The 22,550-nt window shown below is 52.7% G+C and overlaps 1 protein-coding gene across 1 annotated transcript in view; it reads right to left on the reverse strand.

Moving 5' to 3' along the window:
* PLCB2 (phospholipase C beta 2) overlaps nucleotides 1-17,273 on the reverse strand; it is a 20,454-nt gene extending 3,181 nt beyond the window's left edge. The window contains exons 1-26 of the mRNA XM_021718488.1: nucleotides 17,002-17,273; nucleotides 12,967-13,044; nucleotides 12,293-12,361; nucleotides 11,520-11,660; nucleotides 11,319-11,398; nucleotides 11,170-11,223; nucleotides 10,997-11,072; nucleotides 7,701-7,801; nucleotides 7,381-7,547; nucleotides 7,139-7,285; nucleotides 6,793-6,950; nucleotides 6,483-6,565; nucleotides 6,124-6,208; nucleotides 5,304-5,466; nucleotides 5,095-5,207; nucleotides 4,891-4,987; nucleotides 3,843-3,927; nucleotides 3,581-3,705; nucleotides 2,899-3,053; nucleotides 2,228-2,392; nucleotides 1,565-1,664; nucleotides 974-1,078; nucleotides 711-805; nucleotides 477-552; nucleotides 195-239; nucleotides 1-77 (exon numbers count right to left, since the gene is read on the reverse strand). Of these exons, the coding sequence (XP_021574163.1) occupies nucleotides 1-77; nucleotides 195-239; nucleotides 477-552; nucleotides 711-805; nucleotides 974-1,078; nucleotides 1,565-1,664; nucleotides 2,228-2,392; nucleotides 2,899-3,053; nucleotides 3,581-3,705; nucleotides 3,843-3,927; nucleotides 4,891-4,987; nucleotides 5,095-5,207; nucleotides 5,304-5,466; nucleotides 6,124-6,208; nucleotides 6,483-6,565; nucleotides 6,793-6,950; nucleotides 7,139-7,285; nucleotides 7,381-7,547; nucleotides 7,701-7,801; nucleotides 10,997-11,072; nucleotides 11,170-11,223; nucleotides 11,319-11,398; nucleotides 11,520-11,660; nucleotides 12,293-12,361; nucleotides 12,967-13,044; nucleotides 17,002-17,085 (2,724 nt within the window). The 5' untranslated portion in view covers nucleotides 17,086-17,273. The remainder of the gene's footprint in view (nucleotides 78-194; nucleotides 240-476; nucleotides 553-710; nucleotides 806-973; nucleotides 1,079-1,564; nucleotides 1,665-2,227; nucleotides 2,393-2,898; nucleotides 3,054-3,580; nucleotides 3,706-3,842; nucleotides 3,928-4,890; nucleotides 4,988-5,094; nucleotides 5,208-5,303; nucleotides 5,467-6,123; nucleotides 6,209-6,482; nucleotides 6,566-6,792; nucleotides 6,951-7,138; nucleotides 7,286-7,380; nucleotides 7,548-7,700; nucleotides 7,802-10,996; nucleotides 11,073-11,169; nucleotides 11,224-11,318; nucleotides 11,399-11,519; nucleotides 11,661-12,292; nucleotides 12,362-12,966; nucleotides 13,045-17,001) is intronic.
* Nucleotides 17,274-22,550: the final 5,277 nt, after the last annotated feature.

Consider the following 22,550-nt stretch of genomic DNA (forward strand, 5'->3'; position numbering starts at 1 on the left):
CTCCTTCTCGTGCCGCCGCTGCAGCTTCGCGACGCCCTTCAGCTCCCGAAGCTCCTCCAGGCTGGCGGTCCGCGGCTCTGCGGAGGCCCGGGTGAGGCGGGCCACCCTGCCGGCCCTGCCCGCCTCCGGTGACCCCCTTCCGCCACCCTCGGACCCTCGCCAAGCTCAGATCACCCGGGCTCAGCAGGCCTTACCCGCGGCTTCTCTTATGGCCTCCTCTCTGGCCCTGGCCCCGGCTGCTGCAAGAGCCATAGGACGGGCTGGCAGGTGCCCTGGGGGCCTCTTGGCTCAGTTTGCCCCCTCCCCCACCCTGCCCCTTGGGAGTCGCAGCGTGAACCCCCTGCAGCGCGCTTTGCCAGCACTGTGGTTTCAGACACAGCTCCCTAGGTTTTAGTGTTTTGAAGAGCTGCCGCCAGGCTAGGATGCGCCTATGGATGCTGGCCCTTCCAGTAGGTAGTGGATCTCCAAGTGCATACCTGCCGATCCATTGCTCGTTGGAGCCGATGCCCCATTGACCTGGCTGGTGACTGGACTGCTGAGTGGGAAGGGCTTCTGTGTGGGGAGCGGAGGTTAGGGAAATGGCTCTAAGGAAACTGTCTCTCCCGGAGCCTGGGACGCTGCCCCCTCCCCATCCCCATCCTCATCTCCATCCTCCCACCAAGAGGGCAAAGATCCCTGAGGCCCCTGGCAGTGGTCCAGGCAGCACAAACCTCAGGGGGACCTCCCATGGCTTCCTTGAGCTTCACAGACTTCTTGTCGTGGGCATTGAAGAACTTGATGGGGTTGGCAAGAGCCACAGTGAGATCTAGGTGCACAAGGCATTACCCATTGGGTGTGTGTGGAGACATGCCCGGAAGCCTCCTTATCCTTGCCCACTCCAGGATGCTCTGTCCTGCCCCATCCCGGAGGCTGGCTTGATGAGGGAAAGGGGGAGTTGACAGCCTGAGGCTCCTGGCCTGCCAGGGGCTCCTACCTGCCCAGGTGTCGGGTACATAGTCCTTCATCTCCAGGAAGACGAAGAGCGCAGGCATCGTGAGGGGCATGTTGCTCTCGCTGTGCAGGCACAGATGATGGTACCCTGTCAGACATGATGGCATGGACAGTGAGCCAGAGCCCATTCCTGCCCAGCATGGTGCGCACACAGCCCTGGACTCCAGGGCTTTGCACCATCCCAGCTATGTGACTTTGAGTAGGTTACTTTAACTCTCTGAGACTTTCCTCATCTATGATGTGGGGATAAGAAGTCCACCTTGGGTGGTTATTGTGAGGATTAAGCGAGAATGTGTTATCAGCTCTTAAGCACATTTTAAGTGCCCATAAGGGTAAGCTACGTAGGAAACTGCCTCAGTTTCCTAATGTCAGAAAATTACATTCTGTCAGGTGGGCCAAGTTTCCACCTCTGTAAGGTTACTGGAGAAGCACTAATCCCTCCCCACTCCTTAGAACTCACAATAAGAGGGGGTTAGGGAAGGCCCCCCTCCCGGAAGCTGTCCCACCCCCTCGACAGGCTCCTGCCTTGATCTAAGCCCCCCTGGGAACCAATGAAGAAGAACCCTCTTCTTACCAGAATTCAGGGCATTAATGGGGATGATTCGGTGTCCAAGAAATTTGTTGCCTTCTTCCATCACAACCACCCTGAGGGAGGCCAGCTCAGGCATCAAGATCTGGGGAGAGTGTGACATGGGACAGGCCAGGGAGGGGACAGGGGAGCCGAGCTGTCCCCCTCCCTGGCTCCAGAAGTCTTAGCATCAGTGTGAGAACATGGTGGGTGTTACCAGATTGGTGAGGACAGACAGAGGGCACACTCTAGGCCACATACAGACATCTCACAGCTCATGCCATGGCTGGTCTCTCCCGAGGGAGCAGTGTTGGCTATGCAGCCCAGGGCTGTGGGGACCTGGTGCAGACAGCCCTTGGCAGCCTTACCAACAGGTATCCAATGGGGACAAAAGACCCCCATGATCCCATGGGACCCTCAATTCTGGGCTGGAAGTTCACATTTCTGCTTCTAACCCTAACACGGACATGCACTGGCATACCCATATGCACACACCCTGCCTACCAAGTACACTTCTGACAACTGGGGCTTTGAGCCCTTGAAACTTAAGTGGGCATAGGGCGAGGGGGTGGGGGAGGAGGAAGAAGATCAAGGAGTGTTTATTTCCTCTTATCTGTAAGCAGAGGTCAAGAACTAGGGACAGACCCCAGCCCCTGCTCTGCCCCCTACCTTCTCAAAGACAAAGGGCTCCTCCTTCCAGACAGGATTGATAGAGTTGGTGCTAGGTGACAGCTTGGTACGATAGCGCCTCTTGGGGTCCCCAGGAAGGCCAAACAACTCCACTTCCACACAGGTGCGCACACTGCGTTCTGATAGGAACTGCCCAGAGATCACCTGGGGGTGGGAGGCCAGCATCAGATCCCCCACCCAGGTTCTTCTCCAAGCACCTGAGGTCCCTGGCTCCCTGTAGCCAAAGCCTCTGTTTTGGATGTTGTGAAGATCCCCAATCAGCTCTGACCCCAAGTGGAGGCTGTGTGGCTCAAGGACCAAGGTGCTTCCAGAATGAAGAGAAGAGGTAGGCCTCCCACCTCCCTCCCCAGCCAAGGAGGGAACCACGCCCTCCCCCAGGCCTGGGGCTCCTGCTGGCCCACTCTGCCCACTCTTCTTCCCCTCCCCCACCCCAGCCTCAGCCCTTCCTGCTGGTTTCCATGGGGACCAAGTGGCAGCCTCCAGTGCTGAGGAGGAGGCAGTTTCCAAGGCAACTTGCTACTGCACGAACTGGCTAGGGCTGAAGTTTTCAGGATATCAGGGGAGGGGGTTGGGAGTGGAGTGGTGGGCTCCTGTGCCCTTCTCCTTAAGACCCCAGCCCTCCCAGCCACTTGTCTGCCCCCGGGCCTTGCCGTAATGGAAAGGGTGGTGGCTACCACCACGTCGATGCGGTCCACTGAGAAAGGGTTGAACTGCTTGTCCGGCCGGCGCATGAACTCGTGTTTCAGGAGGTAGCCCGTCTGCCCATTGAACTCAAACAGCGCCATGTTCTGCTGCATGGGCAGGTCTGGAGGCACAAGGAGGGTGCTCAGTGAGGAAGGCCTGGCCTTGAGTCTGTGCCCGGCCTCTATTTCCTACATTTCCCAGCCTTTCTTTTCTGGCAAATGAGGAGGTTGGATGAGCTGTGAGGGTGAGGGTTTCTCAGGTGCCAGCCTGGTTCCTTGGGGTGCCTCATCTCTCGGGAAGGGTCCACAACCTAGAGTCGGCTAGGAGCAAAGCCAAGACGGGGCCAAAAGCTCACAGTGGGAGTGGGGGCAGTGGAGCAGGTGTTCCCACAGACACACTCAGGCAGGTGGCCAGCACTCATGCCTGCACCTTGGCATCGTCACATACATATTCATATATGCACAGTCACATAGGCAGGAGCTCATGCATTTATACCCCTAAATGCTCACACGCCTGGGCATGCTCCAGAGCCTAAACAAACAATGGGACACCCCAGTCTGTTCTAAAGGCCCTCCCCCCAAAGATGGGGTGAAGGTGGGAGGGGCAGGGACCAGGGGAGGATTTTTAGAGGCCCTGAAGTGCCCTCACCCATTGTCTGGAAATTGAGGGCAACCATCTGGCATCCAGCATTCCAGAACATCTGGGGCATGTAGTTGGAGGAGTCCATGCGGGTTCCCTTGGGGTAAATGCGGCTCATCTGGCGCTTGTTGTAGCTGCGCCTGAGTATAGGAGCCCAGTCCGAGGCTGCGTGTACCAGAAGGACCCGACAGGCCTGGGAGCCCTGCCCCCAGACCTTCCCCTAGCCTCCCACCCCAGCGGGAGACTGTGGCCACTGAAGCCTCAAGGATACTCCACAAACTGCACTGAGGCCTTGGAGAGCAGGTCATAAGCCTTGAGCTCCGTGAAGGAGGAGATGACATAACTTCGGTTCTTCTCTGTATCGGGGAGAAAGAGGAGATCTCCATCAGGCTGCCCTCTCCCTCAGCCCTGACCTCCTCTTTGGGGCAGCTCTGTCCAGCATGGAGGTGCCTCCAACCCCACATTTCCACTGAGAACTGAGGGTTTAGAGGCCAACTTCTGAGGAAATTTGTGGATAACAGTGCCTGTGGGGAGTAAAGGGTAGTTACAGTGGATACACATAAGGTCGAGTGTGTCCCATGGTTCTGGAGAGTGAGAGCCATATGCCATATGCCAAAGAATGTGGTAAATGTGCTAGGCCGAGTCCAGGGGGTGAGTAACATGCAGTGCACATGCAGAGTGTGAGCATGTGCTGTGATGTGCACAGGAAATGAAGTGTGCAAGCTGAGGCTGAGTGCATGAGGGGACCGGGTACACTAAGGGTAGTACATGCCAAGGGAGTGCCTGGTAGGGATGCAGGCTGTGGGTTCAGGGATGAACCCACAGGGATGCTGCAGAAGTCCAGCTGTGCACAGGAGTCGACAGAGAGTGAGGGAAACATACAATGTGGTGTCCACAGAAGATGAATAGCGGGGGTGTGCACAAAAGGGGAAGCCTTCAAGCAGGCAGTGTACACTGGCAGCCTTCTCTGCCTTCCTCCCAGAAAGTCTCATCTCCTAGAGCCAGGGCTTCTGGGCTTGGGCCAGCCCAAGGCACAGGTCAGCCCTGGGAGCCATGAAACCTGCAGGAGCCCCAGGCCATCCTGTCATGGACATTCTCCAGAGCATCCTGTTTGGTGCCAAGTTCCTCAGTACAGAAACTGGGAGCCACTGCCACTTAAGCAAGTCTCCTCGGCTGGGTATTTATAGACAGGGCCCTAAGTCCAAGGAAGGGGGAGATCCCTCCTCCCTCTTGGTCACCCACCAAGCCGCTCCTGTCTCAGGACAACCTGTCCCTGAATCTTACCTAACTCACCACCACCACCACTCATGCTAACTTACGGGCAGAGAACTCAAAGGAGATGAACTTGGTGGGCTGGATGTAATTGACTAGGCTGGACATCTCCTCGTAAGCCGTCACCTCCAGGCCCGCTGTGCCCTAGGAAGGAAAGAGGAGGGTGGAGGAAGACAGCACAGAGCCCATGAACATGGCTCCCCACCCCCACCTGAGGGATGGCAGAAGGGCCTCGCGACTCCCCCACACACCTCATCTGACTGCATCTTCTTAATCTCTTCTTCATCCAGGCTTCCCGACTCCTCCTCCTCTTCCTCTTCCACCTCCTCCTCCTCCAGCTCAGTCCCTTCCTCGCCAGCCCACACTGACACACACAGCTCTGTTGGCACTGACTCCTTGAGGCCCAGCCCTGTCTTTTCCAGGTGCTCCCACCACCCCTACCTCAGTCCTCCCGATTCACCTGTGTCCTCGCCTGCAGGGGCACTGAGGGTGCAGCTGCCCTCAGCCTCCCCGACAGCTTCCTTACTGGTGGCTGCCGGGCCAGAAAACTGATTCTTCTTGTTCTTGATGAGGATTTTGCCCTTGAGATCCTCAGGGCTGGGTAGGGGGACTCCTGGATTCAGCTGTGGAGAGGGAAGAGGGTCGGCATCCTCTCCTCACCTTCAGAGCCTAGGTTCCTTAATACCAGTGTGCTCCCTCTGCCTCCACCTACACCTCTCATGACTCCCCCCATTCCCATTCTCACTAAGAAATGCAACATATCCCTCAGGTTTCAGCTTAGCCATCACTTCCTCCAGGAAGCCTTCCCTGATCCCCCAAGACCAGATCAGAACTCCCCAGGTACTTCCATAACAACCAGTGGGTTGTAAAGGCCTGGTTACTTGTCTATCTCCTCAGTAGAGCATAACAAACCTGAGGACAGAGATTGTATCTTTGTCTCTAACAAACCCCAAAGCCCAGCACAGTGCCTGACACATGGTAGGTGACGGGATCCCAGTCCCACAACCCAACAAAGTGAGCCTCGGCAGCGCCCCCCATCCCTAACCTTATCCCCACCCTGCCCCAGGTCCCCAAGTCCCAGGCCCAAATGTCCCACAGAAATGGGATAAAATATTTGCAAATCAGCTATCTGATAAGAGATAACAATAAAAAGACACCCATTGTCATCCCAGCACTTTGGGCAACAGAGGTTGAAGGATCCCTTAAGGCCAGGAGTTCATGGTCAGCCTGGGAAACATAGCAAGACCCCATCTTTACAAAAAATAAAAAAAATTACTCACTGGGAACTTTTCCAGGGGCTCTGTGAGCAGCATATCCCCAAAGATCGTCCGGCAATACTCAGCCATCTTAGCCTGTTGGCGGGGTCTGCAGGGAGCAGAAATGGGGTTCAGCAGCTCAGCCCCACCCCTCTGGTTCATCTTTTTGTACACTTGATGACCCAGATCAGGGGTCCAGGAGGCCAGGGAAGCAGGGACACAGGCAGGAAAATATGGGGTCCCAGGGAGATTGTGTTGAGACCTGGGAGAGAGCCGGAGGGGACGGCTAGAGGCTGGGGCAGTTGTGGTGAGGGCAGTTGCAGGCTGGGGACTAGGGAATGGGTGAGAATGGAGAATGCGGCTGAATGGCCCTGGATACACACGAGTCCACGTGATTCTCAAACGACAGGATGACGGGATAGGGGGAGGTCTTAAAAGCACTTTCTGCAATAGCCTCGATTGCTTCCTGGAAGAGAAGGGGACTCCATGGACAGAAGGTCAATGCTCTGACTGCCCCTCCCCTGATGGTGCCTTTCTCACCTCCCAGTTTCAATACACACATAGAACGGGGTGGCCACTGTTTGACCCCTGTCCCCTCTAGTCCCCACATCAGGTCCTCCAACCCCAAAAAGCTTCTGGCCCAGGGCTCTAGCCTACGACCACTGCTGCCAGCCTCCATGCCCCGAGTCTCACCTTGAAAAAGATGTCTGTGGTCATGGTGAAGCCGTGGGTGATAATGGGCTCCTCATCAGGGGGCTTCCCTTTCCAGCAGTCTAGCTCCACACAACGGCAGCCAGACAGCAGCACCTGGCGGTACATCTCAGCCGAGGAAAGGCCTGAGAACTGGCCAGCTGGACCGGAGGAGGAGGAAGGAGTGGGGGCATCACCCAAGGGCAGTACAGCTCTCCCCTACCCCACTCCAGCATGGTCTGTGCTATTGGCAGAGCCATTAGCTTGTGCACAACCCCTGCAAAGGACTCAGGGAACAGGCGCAGCCTCTGTGACAGCAGAGGTCAGCAATGAGGTTGCCAGGGCCCACCTGTCAGGTAAGTATTGTGAGAGGAATTGATGAAATAATGATTGAGTGGCTGTGTCATGTCGTGGTGGAGCAGCAGCTTGTCCTGGGCCAGCACGCTGTTCTCTGGCCCACAGAGAAACCAAACCATGCCCTCGGGTGACAGCTGGCCTGGGGAACAGAGGGTAGCTGTCAGGGCTGCAGCCCAGCTGCCAGGGTACAGCAGGACCATGGGGGGTAGAATGAGGGTTTCCCTTAATCCTCACCCCTCTGCACGTTGATGCCACTGGGCTCATACTTGTCAATGAGGCCCTGCACCTGGTCAGGCCGGGCTGGCGGGAACAACAGGGAGTTCAGTCGGGAGTCCCGCTGTTTCTGGTTGATGAATTTGGTCAGGTGCTCCTTAGTCATGTAGGGTTTGGCCTTAGAATGACTGCAGACCAGAGAGAGGAGCCCAGGTCCATGTCCCTTGGAGGCTTGAACAACCCCCTTCTCCAGTGAAGCCTCCTGACTCCCACATAGTAGGTGGGAGAAGATTGCTAGCCACCATCCTTTCCCCATGCCCAGCCCAACCCAAGAAGCTCACTAGGAAGTGAAGATCTCATCTATTTCTGGCCGGGCACAGAGGTTCATGAGGAAACTCTTGTAGACGGTTTCTGGGAAGTCTTCAGGATTGATGGCATCATTCTGGGGGAATAGTCACCTTATCACCTCTGCTCTCACTTTCTCAGAACTAAGAACCTCAAATTAAGACCAGCCCTGGGCAATGGGATTTGGTCAGAAGGAATGTTCAAGAAAGATAGAGAAGCATCAAGGACACTCTGGGCACCCACTTCTCAAGACCCTGTTTGCTGAGCAGAGAACATGCTTAGCTGGCTTACTTTCACTCTGATTTTGGACAGTGATTAGTTCATTGGCTGAGGCAGGATTGGAACTCAGAATAACCAGAATGAGGCAAAAAGAGGTCAGAAGTAAGTGATGTTTCTTACCAGGGCATTAAACTGTCTTTTTTTTTTTTTCCCAAAGTGGAGGACAAATTTTCAAAAAGAAGCATTTGAATATAAACACATATGCACCTAACAACAGAATTCCAAAATACAAGAAGCAAAAACTGACAGAACTGAAGGGATGAATAGACAATTAAACAATAACAATTGGAGATACCAAAAGCACAATGAGCAAAATAAGATAAATTAAACTTTATCAAAATTAAAAACTTTTGTGCTTCAAAGGACACCTTAAAAAAAGTGAGAAGACAACTCACAGGGTGGAATAAAATATCTGCAAATCAGATATCTGATAAACTATAACAATAAAAAGACACTCATCGTAGTAATCCCAGCACTTTGGGAGGGTGAAATTGGAGTTCAAGATCAGCCTGGGCAATATAATGAGACCCCATCTTTACAAAAAAAAAAATTAGCCAGGTGTTGTGGTGTGTGCCTACATGGTATGAGACTGAGATGGGAGGATCACTTGAGCCCAGAAGTTCAAGGCTGCAATGAGCTATGATTATGCCACTGCATTCCAGCCTAGAGGACAGAGCAAGAGCCTGTCTCAAAAAGAAAAAAAAAAAAAAAGTGCCCAGTATCCTTAGTGATTAGGGAAATGTAAATCAAAGCCACAATGAGATACCACTTCACTCCCACTAGGATGGCTAAAAAAAAAAAAAGACAATCAGACAATAACAAATGCTGGTGGGATGTGAAGAAATTGGAACCCCATACAATGCTAGTGGGGTTTTAAAATGGTGCAGTCACTTTGGAAAACAGTTTAGCAATTTCCCAAAATGTTAAATATAGAGTGACCATATGACCCAACAATTCCACACCTACGTATATACCCAAGAGAATTAAAAGCATGTCCATACAGAATCATGTACATAGATGTTCATAGCCAAAAAGTGGGAAAAACCCAAATGTCCATTAACTGTTGTATATTCATACAATGGAAACTTATTTGACAATAAAAATAAAGTATTAATACATGCTACATGTAATCCCAGCACTTTGGGAGGCTGAGGGGAGTGGATTGCCCGAGCCCACAGGTTTGACCCACCCAGGCAACTTAGTGAGACCTCGTCTCTACAATAAATCAAAAATTAGCTGGGCGTGGTAGTGCGCCTATAGTTCCGGCTACTTGGAAGGCCGAGGTGGAAGGCTCACCAGAGCCCAGCAGGTTGAGGCTACAGTGGTCGGGAACGTGCCACTGCACTCCAGCCTGGGTGACAGAGTGAGACTCCAACTCAAAAAAAGCTTGACATCAAGACCACATGTTATATCATTCTATTGACTTTAAATGACCAGAATAGGCAAATCCATAAAATTAGAAGCAGAAAATAGATTAGTAGTATTCATGGATTCTGTCCCTTTATGTTTCTTATTCCCCCCACTCCAAAACCTGCTAAATGTCTTTCAGGATCATGCTGGAAGGCTAATGTCAGTCTTAACAGGAGAGCAGAGGGCCTGAGCAGGGGAGTCTGACTGGATAGCCCAAACACATCCCTGCCCTGGAGCTGCAGCTCCCAAGCAAAGCTGGATCAGTAGCTTCTATGGGACACAAGGAAAGAACATAAATAAGGAAGACTTAGTCAAGGTGGGAGCTGCAGGGGGTCGGGGGTGGGAGAACAGGAGAAAAAGAGGGTGGATTTGTATTGACATCAGCAAGCAGCCTGGCTGTAAGGTTCGAAACAGGAACCCATTCTTCCCCATCCTCCACCCCACACTTGGATCCCCTGTGACTGACTTTGCATCAGGCACTTGCCAACTCCCCAGAGCTGTAACTAAGGGGCAAATGTTCCTCCTGGGATCCATGTGGACAGGTGATCGGTGCGAGTCTATGTTTTATTTATTAATAATGTCCCAGCCAGGCTCGGTGGCTCAGCCTGTAATCCCGCGCCTTTGGGAGGCTGAGGTGAGTGGATTGCCTGAGCCCACGGGTTCAAGACCCACCTGGGCAGCGAGACCTCATCTCTACAATAAATCAAAAAAAAAAAAAATCAGCTGGGCGTGGTAGCGCACACCTGTAATTCCAGCTACTCGGAAGGCTGAGGTGGAAGGATTGCCGGAGCCCAGCAGGTGAGGCTGCGGTGGCCGGGAGCGGCCACTGCACTCCAGTCTGGGTGACCGAGTGAGACTCCAACTCAAATAATAATAATAATAATAATGTCCCAAATTCTTACTAGAAGAAAATACTCTGTGGGGTACATGTCGGGACCTATACATGGATACTGGCCAAGTGGGTACAGGGGACCTGAGTGACATCCACTCCCTTGGCCAGGCTGTAACTTTGGTTCATGGCCATATCTGCCCAGAGGGCTCCTTTTTGTAATTCACATAAGGCATCTCATGGGATGACCCTGCTTACAACTTGTAATTAAAAATAAATTACTTAACTAAAAAGAGAGGAAAAAATGCTTTCTGCACTAATCTGAAGTCTGCATCCTGGCAGCTTCCACCCTTGGTTCCCTCCCTCTCCCCTGACACCCCACAGACTTCCAGATCCCTGCAGACTGCCTCCTGCCACTGCCAACCTTATCTCGTTCCTCCAGCCTGAAAACATTCACACTCGGCTTCCATTCCCAAGGCTAGAGGGGAATGCATACCATTTCTGCAGCTTGCCCAGAACACAGTCCACCAACCACAACCCTGACCCCCCCACCACCCAGGGCAGGGGGTGCAGACCGACCTGCTCTGAGCCCAGCATCTCACTCCTTTGCCCTGACCTAGTGTCAGTAACCAGCAGCTCCAGGGTGGGTTGATTCTCTGGGCTCTTGATGGGACTGTGATATCATCTCTGCTCCCCAGCCACATTCCTGGCCAAGTTGTTTTCTCCTGGGAGCAAGAGTACTGGGGGTGGACTGGGGGGTGGGGCTCCACTCACCTTGCCTTTTGGAAGATGGCAGGCACTGAGAGCAGCTTCCACCCGCTTACGATCAGCAGGAAACATCTGGAAAAAACTGAAAGAGCAGAGAAAGGTGCCAGGAGAAGTCAGGTCTGGAGAAGGAAGGCTTTGGGGAGCTGGGTGGAAGTGTGGGGGCAGTTGGGGAGACTCACTTCTTCACCGGAATCTTCCCTTCAGGGTTGAGTTGCATCTTGAGCTTCACTAAGCTGGGGGGGTGGGTACAAAAAACAGCCTGTCAAGGCACTAGGACTGGCACGCTTTGCCCCCAGAGTTAAGGGTAGGCAGGCAGGCAGGCACTTACATCTTGTCCAGGAAGGTGCTGCGGGGGGCATTGGTGGCCAGCGGGTGCTTGGCCAGGGCCAGTACATCCTCAGCCCAGACCTGCAGGACCACAGAGCACAGCGGTCAAGCCCCTGACAGCCCCACAGCCCAGGCCTATGTCTCTCAGGAAGTTCACGCTATCCCAGGTGTCAAGACCCAGGCCAGGTGTTCCCTGGTGCACCTTGCCCACGTTCTCTTTGTAGGAGACAAAGTTGTGGAAGGTGAGGTCCACCATGTCGGGGCCAGACACCACCGTGAGTGTCTTCAGCAGGAAGTTGTTGTCAGGAAAGTCCATGTTGAAAACATCCCGGAGCTTCTGGCTCTGCAGCAGGTGATGACATGGTTAGGATCGTGGTGTGCTCTCCTGCCTGCCCAACATGGCTCTCCCTGTTCCTCCCCCTTGGTCACTTCGACTATGGCCCACAGGGGCAGAAGCCCTTCTCCATCCTAGGAACTACAGGCCCTAGAATCTTCCTATTCCTGACTCCAGTGGCTAGGGTGGAAAGAGAGACCTGCAGGAAGAGATTGACCAAGATGGTGGGGCCTGGGGAGCCTGTATGTTTTGTTTGCCACTTTTCTTTGAAGATGGAGTCTTAGCTCCCAGTCTCAGGGAATGCTGCTTCCCTATAATCCCTTCCTCCAATCCTCATACCAGCATTAGACAAATATAGGCAAATCAGTCAGGGGGTGGGAGTGTAAGCCACACCTCCCAGACAGTCTGGGTGCTCTAGGGGCAGGAGCCAGATCCTTGCTATCTCAGCTCACTGTGCCCAGTTCTGAAGCCCAGAAGCAGCCAAACCTCTTCCTTGGGGCCAGGGTCCTCTTTCTCAGCCCATTTCCCTCACTCCAGAGGTCAGGCTTCCCACCACTGTAGGAACTCCTGCCCCTGCCTCCATGAAACTAGTTCCTAAGCATGGGTTCTAATGGGCATGAGTTCCTAATGGGATCACCTACCTTGGGCATCTTGGCAAACTTCCCAAAGCGAGTGTCTCGGATGTTGGTGATATCCAGAAACTCCATCTCCTGGAGAAGGGTTCCCAGTGGGAGCAAAGGGGGGAGGTAGGAAAAAAGGGCCAGGTCAAGAATTAGGAACAGGGAGAAGGGAGCTTCCATACCCCTTCAAATCTTCACCAACTGCCTCTCTAGATGCCAAGACCGCCTGGGGCCACCTAGACCCCAACCTTCCCTTCCCACAAGCCAGGTTCTCCCTACTCATGGGGACCTCCTCCCTTTCCCTCTGCCTATTCCTGTCTGGCACAGGAGCTGTGGCCTGCAGTGTCTCCGCCATCTAGATCCTCCCCAGATTCCCCTTCCCTGTCTTCTGCCCAACTGCTGAGGGCTTTCTCCAATCTCTCTGAGCACTAGCCATCATCAGCAGCTCTTTTTCTTTTCTCTCTCTCCCAAAGGGATGGTAAGGCTGGAACATTTGGGCAGCCATGGGTTGGAGTGGCCACATCCTGCCTTCCAGAACAAACAGCCCTTACAGACAGGAGAGCTCCCAGAGTCACCATCCCAGGGCATTCTCTACTTCCCAGCATCCATGCCTCCATGCTGGCACTTTCAGGAGGCTGCTTGACCTCAGTGGATAAGCAGGAGGCCAGGGCCATGGGAGGTAGGGGCTTTCTCACCTTACTCTGGTATGTCCAGTATAAATAATAGCCCTTGGAATCCACACGAAGAATAACAGGGGAGGCCATTGTAGTTTCCTGCAGAGAGAAGGGGCCAGCTCTCTGTTCTGAGATCTCAGGCCAAGCTTCCCCGGCACAGGCCAGGGGTTTTGGAACTCAACATCTTCCTAGGAGGTGCCCATCCCAGGAATCTGAAGGCATTTCCCTTTGTTCTCTAGAGCTAAGGGATGGATAGAGAATAAAGGATACCATTTCTGGAAGAGAAGAGGTCTCCCCACCAAAGCCCAAACAGAAGTTCTTCCTCTAGACTCCAAACATGGTCACAGCTCCCACCTCACCCTGTTCTCAAGGTTCGTGACTAGGCCAAAGAGATAGAAGACTATCCCCAAGACTCCCTGCTGCCACCCAGGAGAGACTGACACTGTAAAAGCTGAGAGCCCCAGCCGGGCTCGGTGGCTCAGCCTGTAATCCCGCGCCTTTGGGAGGCTGAGGTGAGTGAATTGCCTGAGCCTAGGGGTTTGAGACCCTCCTGGGCAGGCGAGACCTCATCTCTACAATAAATCAAAAGATTAGCTGGGCGTGGTAGCGCACACCTGTAATTCCGGCTACTCGGAAGGCTGAGGCGGAAGGATCGCCGGAGCCCAGCAGGTCAAGGCTGTGGTGGCCGGGAGTGGCCACTGCACTCCAGTCTGGGCGACAGAGTGAGACTCCAACTCAAAAAAAAAAAAAAAAAAAAAGCTGAGAGCCCAAAGTCTGGTACCCACATCCAAGGCCCCGTACAACCCACCTGTAGCTGAACTTCCTGCGCTCCCTCCTCCCCTCTGGATATGCCCCCACCCCATCCATCTGAGTGTCCCATAAAAGATACCACATGCCTTCCTTCCCACCTCCAAACCTAAGCACCTAAACCTCCTCTGCCTAAGAGAAACCAGCCCAAGACTCGCCCCTTCTGAAAAAGCCTTCCTGAAATGCTATAACAATAGGAGGGGAGGTTGTTTCACAGACTTAGAAGCTCATCTGGGAAATCTCCAGAGACTCATGGACTCCAGGGCAAGAGGCCTATGCTAGACCACAAGCTTGGTGCTTAGTGCTTGAGTTTCTTTGCTAAATGAGGGAACAAGCGAATGAATACACTCACCCTCTCAGTTCCTGTTCCACTCACTCACAGAGCACATAGGCTACCTTTTATTGTTATTTTTATTTTTGAGTTGGAGTCTGATCCTGTTGCCCAGGCTGGAGGGCAGTGGCATGCTCACGGCCACCGCAGCCTCAACCTGCTGGGCTCAGGTGATCCTCCCACCTCAGCCTTCCAAGTAGCTGGAACTACAGGCATGCGCCACCACACTCAGCTAATTTTTGATTTATTGTAGAGATGAAGTCTTGCCAAGTTGCTCAGGCTGTTCTCAAACCCATAGGTTCAGGCAATCCTTTCATCTTGGCCTCCAAAAGTGCTGGGATTATAGGCATGAGCCACCGCGCCTAGCCTCTGCCTTTTATTTTACTGATCTTTGTAGGTATACATAACAAGACAATAAAATTAAAGTTTTCAATAAGGCATGATTGTTACTGCGTGCTAAAATGAACCAAATGCAGCATTTACAAAGGAAGTGATTGAAAAAAAGGCTTCCAGATCAGGGGTGGTTAGAGTGTGGGAAAAGAGGTTTTGTGAGGAAGCCAATTTTAGAGAAAGTTGTGTTGTGAGCTCCATTCCCTTCCTTCCCCGAGGGAGGGTTGGGCTGCCTGATCCCCCAACTCAGGCCTAATCAGGGTTTCAAATCTACTGGGAGAGATTTTGTGATCTGTGTAATTGTGGCCATAACAGATTTAGGTCAAATTCCTGCCCAGGGCAGCAAGGGGGCCACCACAGGCTGACTCTATGCAAGGCACATGCATGGGAGATGCTGGCATGTAGGTGAGCCTGCACCCCAGGGATGTCTTGGGACAGTGAATTTGTATTTGCTGGGGTCCAGAGTGGGCCCATGGGAGAGAGTGGGGCAAAGTATTCAAAGCCACAGGAAGCAGAAGGTGGTACCAAGGGACTGAAGCAGTAATTGCGAGTGATCACCTAAAATAGAGACATCAGGGGGGCCCAAGCAAGAAATGCCCAGTTCAGAGGGAGGGTCTCCTAAGAACACTAAAAAATGTCCTCCAGAGAATGAATCCGCTTTCAGCCTCTGCCAGGCTCAGAAAGGACAAACCAGTTTATGAGCTATCTATTCAAGAAAGCATCTCTTCAAGAAGGATCTTTGTCTTCCTTTCCCACCTCCCTCCCTGCACCCCATCTCTACAGGGGCCTGGAGCTGGAGAAGCAGGAAATCTCACCAAAGCCCTTTCTAGGGCGCCTGTAGCCCACCTGAAACCACTCCTAGAGGGAGAAGAGCAGAAAACGTCAATCTAAATCAAGGGTGAAGTTTTTATTATAACTAATTTCTGAAATAGGACTGGGTTTTGTGATGGAAAGTGACCATTGAACTGTCTGTTACCCAAGAGTGAATGGAATGTCCTATGGCTTGCCATGGCCAGGAGAGCTTCTCCCACCAAATATATTGGGAAAGGGTCATGGGAGACTAAATAAAGCTGGGATTTGATTACATCCTATTCACTGTGCTTTTTTGACATGGTAGAAGGTACCCATGCCATCTGCTAATTGGACCAAAAGCAGTCTGAAAGCAGAGCCTTATGTCACAGGTGCATGTACCCTGTGTCTAGGCTGGGACATTCTTGCTTGTATAAGTCAGGATCTAGGGAACAGGCAATGCCCTATCTTGGGGAGGGGAAGGAAGCAGCCAGGTACACAGGTGCTGGCTTGGGGGGAAGGCTACATAGCATGACCCACCCCTGGTGACCCTCTGACCAGTCTGGTTACACACACTATCCAGAGGAACTGAGAAAGGCCACTTCACTTTTCATTCTGAGCCACTTCCCTCATTCCCCAGGCTCCTGGGGCATGCCACCTCCATGCTTCCACCATGCTACACCAACCACATCACTCCTTAGGGAAGCAGGAAGCAGCTCACCACAGGACCCCTCCCATAGTTGTGGCAACCAGATTCCCCAGCACAGCCCAGCCCTGAAGGGCCTAGATCCCAACTCCCTTTATCCCACCCATAAGATAAACAAGTCGGCCCTGTGGGCCCTCTCTCCTCCCCTACCAGGCCTTCATTTCTCTTTGTGGGACTAGCCCAGCACTGTTCCTCATGCTAGGCCAGCCCGACACCCTCCCTTCCCTGAAGGAAGGTCCCCATATTGTTTTCCTCCCCAGCCCAAGAGGATCCCTGACCTATGGCAACATTTTCAGGGTCCAGGAGAACCAGAAGCTGGGGAGCAGTCCCAGTTTAGGAAGGAGCAGACACATCAGAGACAGGGATGCAGGGTGAAACAGTGCCTTCCCCTCCCCCTACAGACAGGCAGGCATCAGGGAGCAAGGCTAACCCAGCAAAGGGAAGCAGAAGTCAATCAGTTCCTTCCCAGGTCCCCAGGAGCTGAAGCCTCCTATTCTCACTTGAGTCCAGGGGATGTTTTTGGCTGCCCCCACAGCAGCTCAGGGGAGAGCAGAGTTTCCCTGGGACAGGGACATCCCCTGTGGAGAGGGGTAAAGGAATTGGGTTTGAGCACCCTGAGGGGGCAAAACAATATCTGTGCTGCAGAAGAATTCAGCCCACCTCTACTTCTGACTCTGCCCCAGCTCTGGGGTGCTTTCCTTCCACCAAGCTGAAGCCAGGATTAACAACCCTTGCTCTTCTTGGATGCTTTGAGGGAGGACAGAACCAGACCCAAAGAAACTACTCCCGGCAAGCAACCAGGCAGTCCGCCCGCTTCTCACACCTAGACTCAGAGACTTAGCCCAGCAGCTCAGAGACACGCACCCTCACCCTTGGGTTTGTTTATCCGGACAGTTGTGTCAGCTGCCTGGCCACACCATACAGCGCCTGAGTCCTAGGAGACATAAACCAACCCTCCCACCCTAGCAAAGCCCCCAGCTGCCTGGCCCCCACCACCCTATGCCCCAGCAGCTGAGGCCCCTGCCCCACTTACATCGTCCCATTTGATGAAGCGTTCCCCTTGGCTCAAATAGGCCTTCACCTTGAGGGGCTGCAGGACAGGGTTGAGCAGAGACATGGTGCCAAGCGTCCCTCTTTGGAGGGCTGGGCAGACACAGGCGGGCAGGAGGAGGGAAGGAAAGAGGCCAGGCAGGAGGGGGAGCCAAGCGGGGCTCACATGGCACCCGCCCTGAGCCTTCCGGAAGTCTATGTGCTCTTATAGCCCCCTGGGTGGCTCCAGCCAGAGGCCATCTGCCTTGTAAATCAGCCTCCTCCCGCCCTGCCTGCGGTGGGGGGCTGTGGACACTGATCCTGCCCAAGGAGGTTGGGCTCGCCTCCTGGAAACCCCCTCCCCCACCCCCACCCTGTGTCTCAGCACTTCCTGCTCAGGGCTTCCTTCTCTGTGCTGCTCAGAACCCAGAGGCAGTCATGAGGCCTGGGGGCCTTGGAGCCAGGGCTTCTCAGTCCCAGGGATAGTCCCTGGTCAGATTTGACCCCAGGAGGCGAGGGGGAGCTGGAGAAGAACCAACTAGGGGTATTGGTTGCCCAGGCCTGGACTGAGGGGGTGCACTAGGGGAATGACCTCCACAGAGGTAGGGTCCAGGGCAGGGAGCACTGACCCAGAGGCTGGGACCACCATAGAGGTGGGGGGGGGGGGGGGGGGGAATGAGGGGGACAGGGCCCAGCTGGGATTGAGTGTTTTGAATAAGCAAAGTTTGCCAAACACCCAGCTCCTCTTTCTCAATGTTTCCTCCCCATGAAAATGAGGTGTAAGTGAGGCAATCACACTCCTCACCTGCCCCACCTGACTCGCCCCCCTCTTGGCCTGAGGGCCTGGCTGAGGCCTGGGCTCCCACTGACCAGTCACAGTATATAGCTCTGAGCAGCCTTTGCTCCTGGCCTCCACTAAGCTCTCCTCCAAGGCGCCAAGCCTCTTCACAGCACCAGGGGCCTACTGTGAGAGCACTTGGATGATAGCAGTTCAGGAGATGCTCAGCCCCGGCCTGCTAAGGTGCATGATGACCCTCTCACTGCTCTTGTCTCAGGGAGCTCAGTTCCAGCCCAGCTCAGCCTCAGCCCACTTCCTCTTGCCTAATCTGCTCTTCTTATCGTCCTCTTAACCTAGCTGGGGAGGCAAGGAGCTCTACGCATGACTTCCTTCCCCTCTCGGGCCTGACTTTCTGCCCTGGATACCTCCACCAGTTTCTGTATCACCGCCTGACAACCGTGAAACCCTCACCCAGGTCCTAGAACTGCCTCTGCTGAATGTCTAGGCCAGGGCAGGAGGGAGGAAGGGAGAAGGAGGATGCTCTTCAGAGGAATTAAGACTGAATAAACTGCCCAGAGGGGGACTGGAGCTAAGAGATTCCTAGCATAAAAATAATCTCCAGGCTGGGCATGGTGGCTTATGCCCGTAATCGAGCATTTCAGGAGGCAGAGGCCGGAGGATTGCCTGAGCCCAGGGGTTGGAGACCAGCCTGGGCAACTTGGTAAGACCTCATCCCTACAATAAATAAAAAAATTAGCCGGGTGTGGTGGTACGTGCCTATGTTTCAACTACTTGGAAGGCTGAGGCAGAAGGACCACCTGAGCCCAGCAGGTTAAGACTGCAGTAGCTGTGAGCATGCCACTGTACTCCAGCCTGGGCAACAGGGTGAGACTTAAAACAAAGCAAACAAACAAACACAATTCCCAGAAGGGCAATTCTAAGGCCAGTGGGATGGAGCCTAGAGCAAGGCCTGACTGAGTCTCCTGGAAACAGCTCAGGAGACTCCTCTTCCTCCTCTCCCCCAATGCTTCAATGTCTCCCACTTCTGCTCTCTCCCTCCCTCCAGACTTGAGCCTCTCTGGGGGCCCTCTGGTAGCCCCTTCTGGCTCCCTCCCTGGGATCAGGTTCCCTCGATGTCTGTTTGAATGGGTTTTGCAAGGGAAATTCCTATTCCTTCCCAAAGCCCCTGCACCTGTCACCTGCAGCTGCCCTGGTCCGAGCACCCAAGTCCCTCCCTCTTGTCTGCCCTGTAGCCATCCGTCCTCTCTCCACTTTGGGCCTGGAAAGACAAGCCCCTTTCCCTCAGCCTGAGGGAGAGGGACGAGCTTCTCTCTTCGATTTAAGGATTTCAGGACTCTTCACTCTGGGTCTTTCGTGCTCATACTCTGAATCCACAGAACAAAGCCTCGCCCATCTCCTCCTCCATCCACCCGCAATGGCACTGCCTGGCCCATTCTTGAGACCCAAACTGTAGCTTTGATGGGGGCCTATACTCTCCTGCCCACATCCTCCTCATCTGCAAAGCCAGCCCTAAAAATGCAGGAAATCCAGGCAGCAAGGAGATCAGAAAACCTTCATTAAAGAGTGCTTATTTTTCTTTTAAAAATACATTTAGGTTTTTTTTTTTTTTAAAGGGAATTGACAAAGAAAATTATTATTTAAATAATAGTAGAGTGGATATGGAGAAAAGCAGGGAAGTCACATGAATGTTCAGTTTGGGAAATGTAGCCTTGGACTTCTGGACCTAGCTGGGTGGAGAACACCCCAGGCAGTTGGGTGGATCTCACCCCCACCAAGGTGTCAGAGGAAGGGCAAGGATGCCCCCTGCTGGGCACACTGGAAAGCATGGGCATCCCGGGAAAGGTCAGGGAATCTCAGAAAAGCGAACTCTCAGGGAAGTTGCTGGTGGGTCTGCATCAACTTGTGACCCATGCAGATACGTATACTGGAGAGTTTGGCATATGGGAGCCTGGGCCACAGAAGGTGGTAAGAATTTCTATTCAACCCAGTGCCATATCCCAGGGACACACTCGTGGCCTGGAGCCCAGGACGCAAATCCCAAGTCCACTTGTTCCCTTGGCAGTTTTGTGTGGGGACCTTGTGTCTTGGCCTCCCAACCTGCTCATCAGAGGTTTAGTGGTGGGAGTTGAACTCAGACCTTTAGGTGTCACAGTTAGTAGCCAAATGAGAGGATCAGGTTAAGTTGGTCTCTTACCTGATGGCATGACTGACCTGATGAGACAGTGGGGTATAGGAGCACAGAGGCTAGTAGGGCATCTTGGGCCAAGGGCTGACTCTCTTCTTTTTTTTTTTTTTTTTTTTGAGTTGGAGTCTCACTCTGTCGCCCAGACTGGAGTGCAGTGGCCGCTCCCGGCCACCGCAGCCTCGACCTGCTGGGCTCCGGCGATCCTTCCGCCTCAGCCTTCCGAGTAGCCGGAATTACAGGCGTGCGCTACCACGCCCGGCTGATTTTTTGATTTATTGTAGAGATGAGGTCTCGCTGCCCAGGCGGGTCTTGAACCCGCGGGCTCAGGCAATCCACTCACCTCAGCCTCCCAAAGACACGGGATTATAGGCTGAGCCACCGAGCCTGGCTCTGACTCTTTTCTAAAAGAAAGATGGCTCAGGTGTTGCATCCTCTGGGGCCTGTTTCCCAGGTGGGCACTGGCAGCCATGCTCATTACTGTAGGAAATCAGGCACGGCACTTACTAGCTAGTTTGCCTTGTGATACTCACCTTTCCTATGACTCAACTTTCTCACCTTGTAAAATGGGGATAATATAACCATGGGGACGTTGTAAGGGTTAAATAATATAACACATGTAAAGTATTTAATACAGTGCCTGCACATGAGCTCAATAGTACTATCATTATCATTATGAATTATTACTTTTTTTTTTTTGTCAGGGTCTCACTCTGTTACCCAGGCTAGAGTGCAATAGTACGATCACGGCTCACCGCAGCCTCAAACTCCTGGACTCAACGATCCTCCCACCTCAGCCTCCTGAAGTAGCTGGGATTACAGGTATCCACCACCATGCCTGGTTGTTTTGGGGTTTTTTTTTGGTAGAGATGAGCCATCACTACAAAAGATGGACCCAGATTGGTCTTGCGCTCCTGGGCTCAAGCAGTTCTCCCAAAGGGATTACAGGTATGAACCACCACACTTGGCCACTATTATTATTTATTAGCAAACGCTGGCAGAAAAAAAAATGTAATTCCCTTTTTCTTTCTTTTTTCATTTTTTTTTTTGCTTGTTAACCCACTTCCTGAGAAGAAAAATGCAGTGTCTTATTCCTTCTTCCACAGTATATATGCTGTTCTCTCCACAACAAAAGGGTCTTCACTGACTTGCTCTTTGAATTTTTCTTATCCTTTTTTTTTCTTTTTTAGCAGTTTGTGTGGCCCTACCTTCCTGGGGCAGGCTGAGTTAGGGTTGCTCCTGGCTGTGGACTTGAAGCAGGTAGCCTGTATTCATGAAGTGATGGGCACAGGGGTTCAAATCATGGGCAAGCGCCAGCCTCCCACTAACTGCACACCACCACATCCCCCATAGCTGATGAGGCATGTGTTAAGAGTGCCAAGTTGTCCAGCTGTGGCCCCAGATCCTGCCACCCTCAGCTCGCTGAGATTTGAGTGTCAGTGGAGGCAGGGGCACAGCTGGGTAGCAGGTGCTGAGCTTCTAATCCCTTAGGAAGGAGAGGAGAGGAAATCAAGAGTTCGCCATAGAAGCCCAGGAGGAAGGCATTGCTTGTCCTCCCATTCCAAGCCCTGGAAGAACCACGGAAAGAATATTCTGGACTTACAAATGGAAAAGAATCAGTCCCGTGTATGTTTCCCTTTGAAGTGCCGTTTTGAATCAAACTTATCTGGAGGTGTAGCTGAGTGAAGCTGTAGCTGTAGCCATTCTCAAGAAACCCAGGTTTTAGTCCCAACTGGAGCAAAGGTTTGCTTTGTGATTTTGGCAAGTTACCTGAGCTCTCTGATCTGTCAAACTTTTGATCATTTCCAAGATTCCTTGCAGGTCTAAAAATCTCTCTTTCCAATCAGAAGGGTCAATCTTTTCACTTTTATCTCCTTACCTTTCCTCTGAGAGATGACAAACCTAGAGATGAGAGCTGTAGATGGCAGGAAAGTTGACTCTTACTCCCACATGGTATTCATGGGCACAGTCACTAATCTTCTCTGTTTCTTTTACTCTCTGAAATGGACCCGTTTTCATAAATGTGATGGAAATACATTAGATAATGTCCTTTTCTGGGCAGGCACAGTGCATTGCACATGGGAAATGCTCTCAGAATTGACTGATTGCTTCTGTCCTTACTCCTGTCCTGGTCCACATTTTCTTTTTTCTTTTTAAATTTAATTTATTTATTTTGAGTCAGAGTCTCACTCTGTCACCCAGACTGGAGTGAAGTGGTATGATCACAGCTCCCGGCTGAAGGGATCCATCCTCCTGAGTAACTGGGATTACATGCATGCACTACCACAATCAGCTATTATTAATTTATTTATTTATTTTTGGTAGAGATGAGGTCTCACTATGTTGTCCAGGCTGGTCTCAAACTTCTGGGCTCAAACAATCCTCCTGTCTCAGCCTCCCAAAGTGCTGGGACTACAAGAGTGAGCCACTATGCCTTTTTAAAAAAATATAAGACTGGGTCTCACTGGTCTCAAACTCCTGGACTCGAGCGATCTTCTCACCTCAGCCTCCCAAGTAGCTGGGGTTATAAGCACATGCCACCACCAGACTGACATCTGGTCCACTTTTTCTT

The sequence above is a fragment of the Carlito syrichta genome, unplaced genomic scaffold (assembly GCF_000164805.1).
Source record: "Carlito syrichta isolate Samal-C Ts95f unplaced genomic scaffold, Tarsius_syrichta-2.0.1 Scaffold312225, whole genome shotgun sequence".
NCBI lineage: Eukaryota > Metazoa > Chordata > Mammalia > Primates > Tarsiidae > Carlito > Carlito syrichta.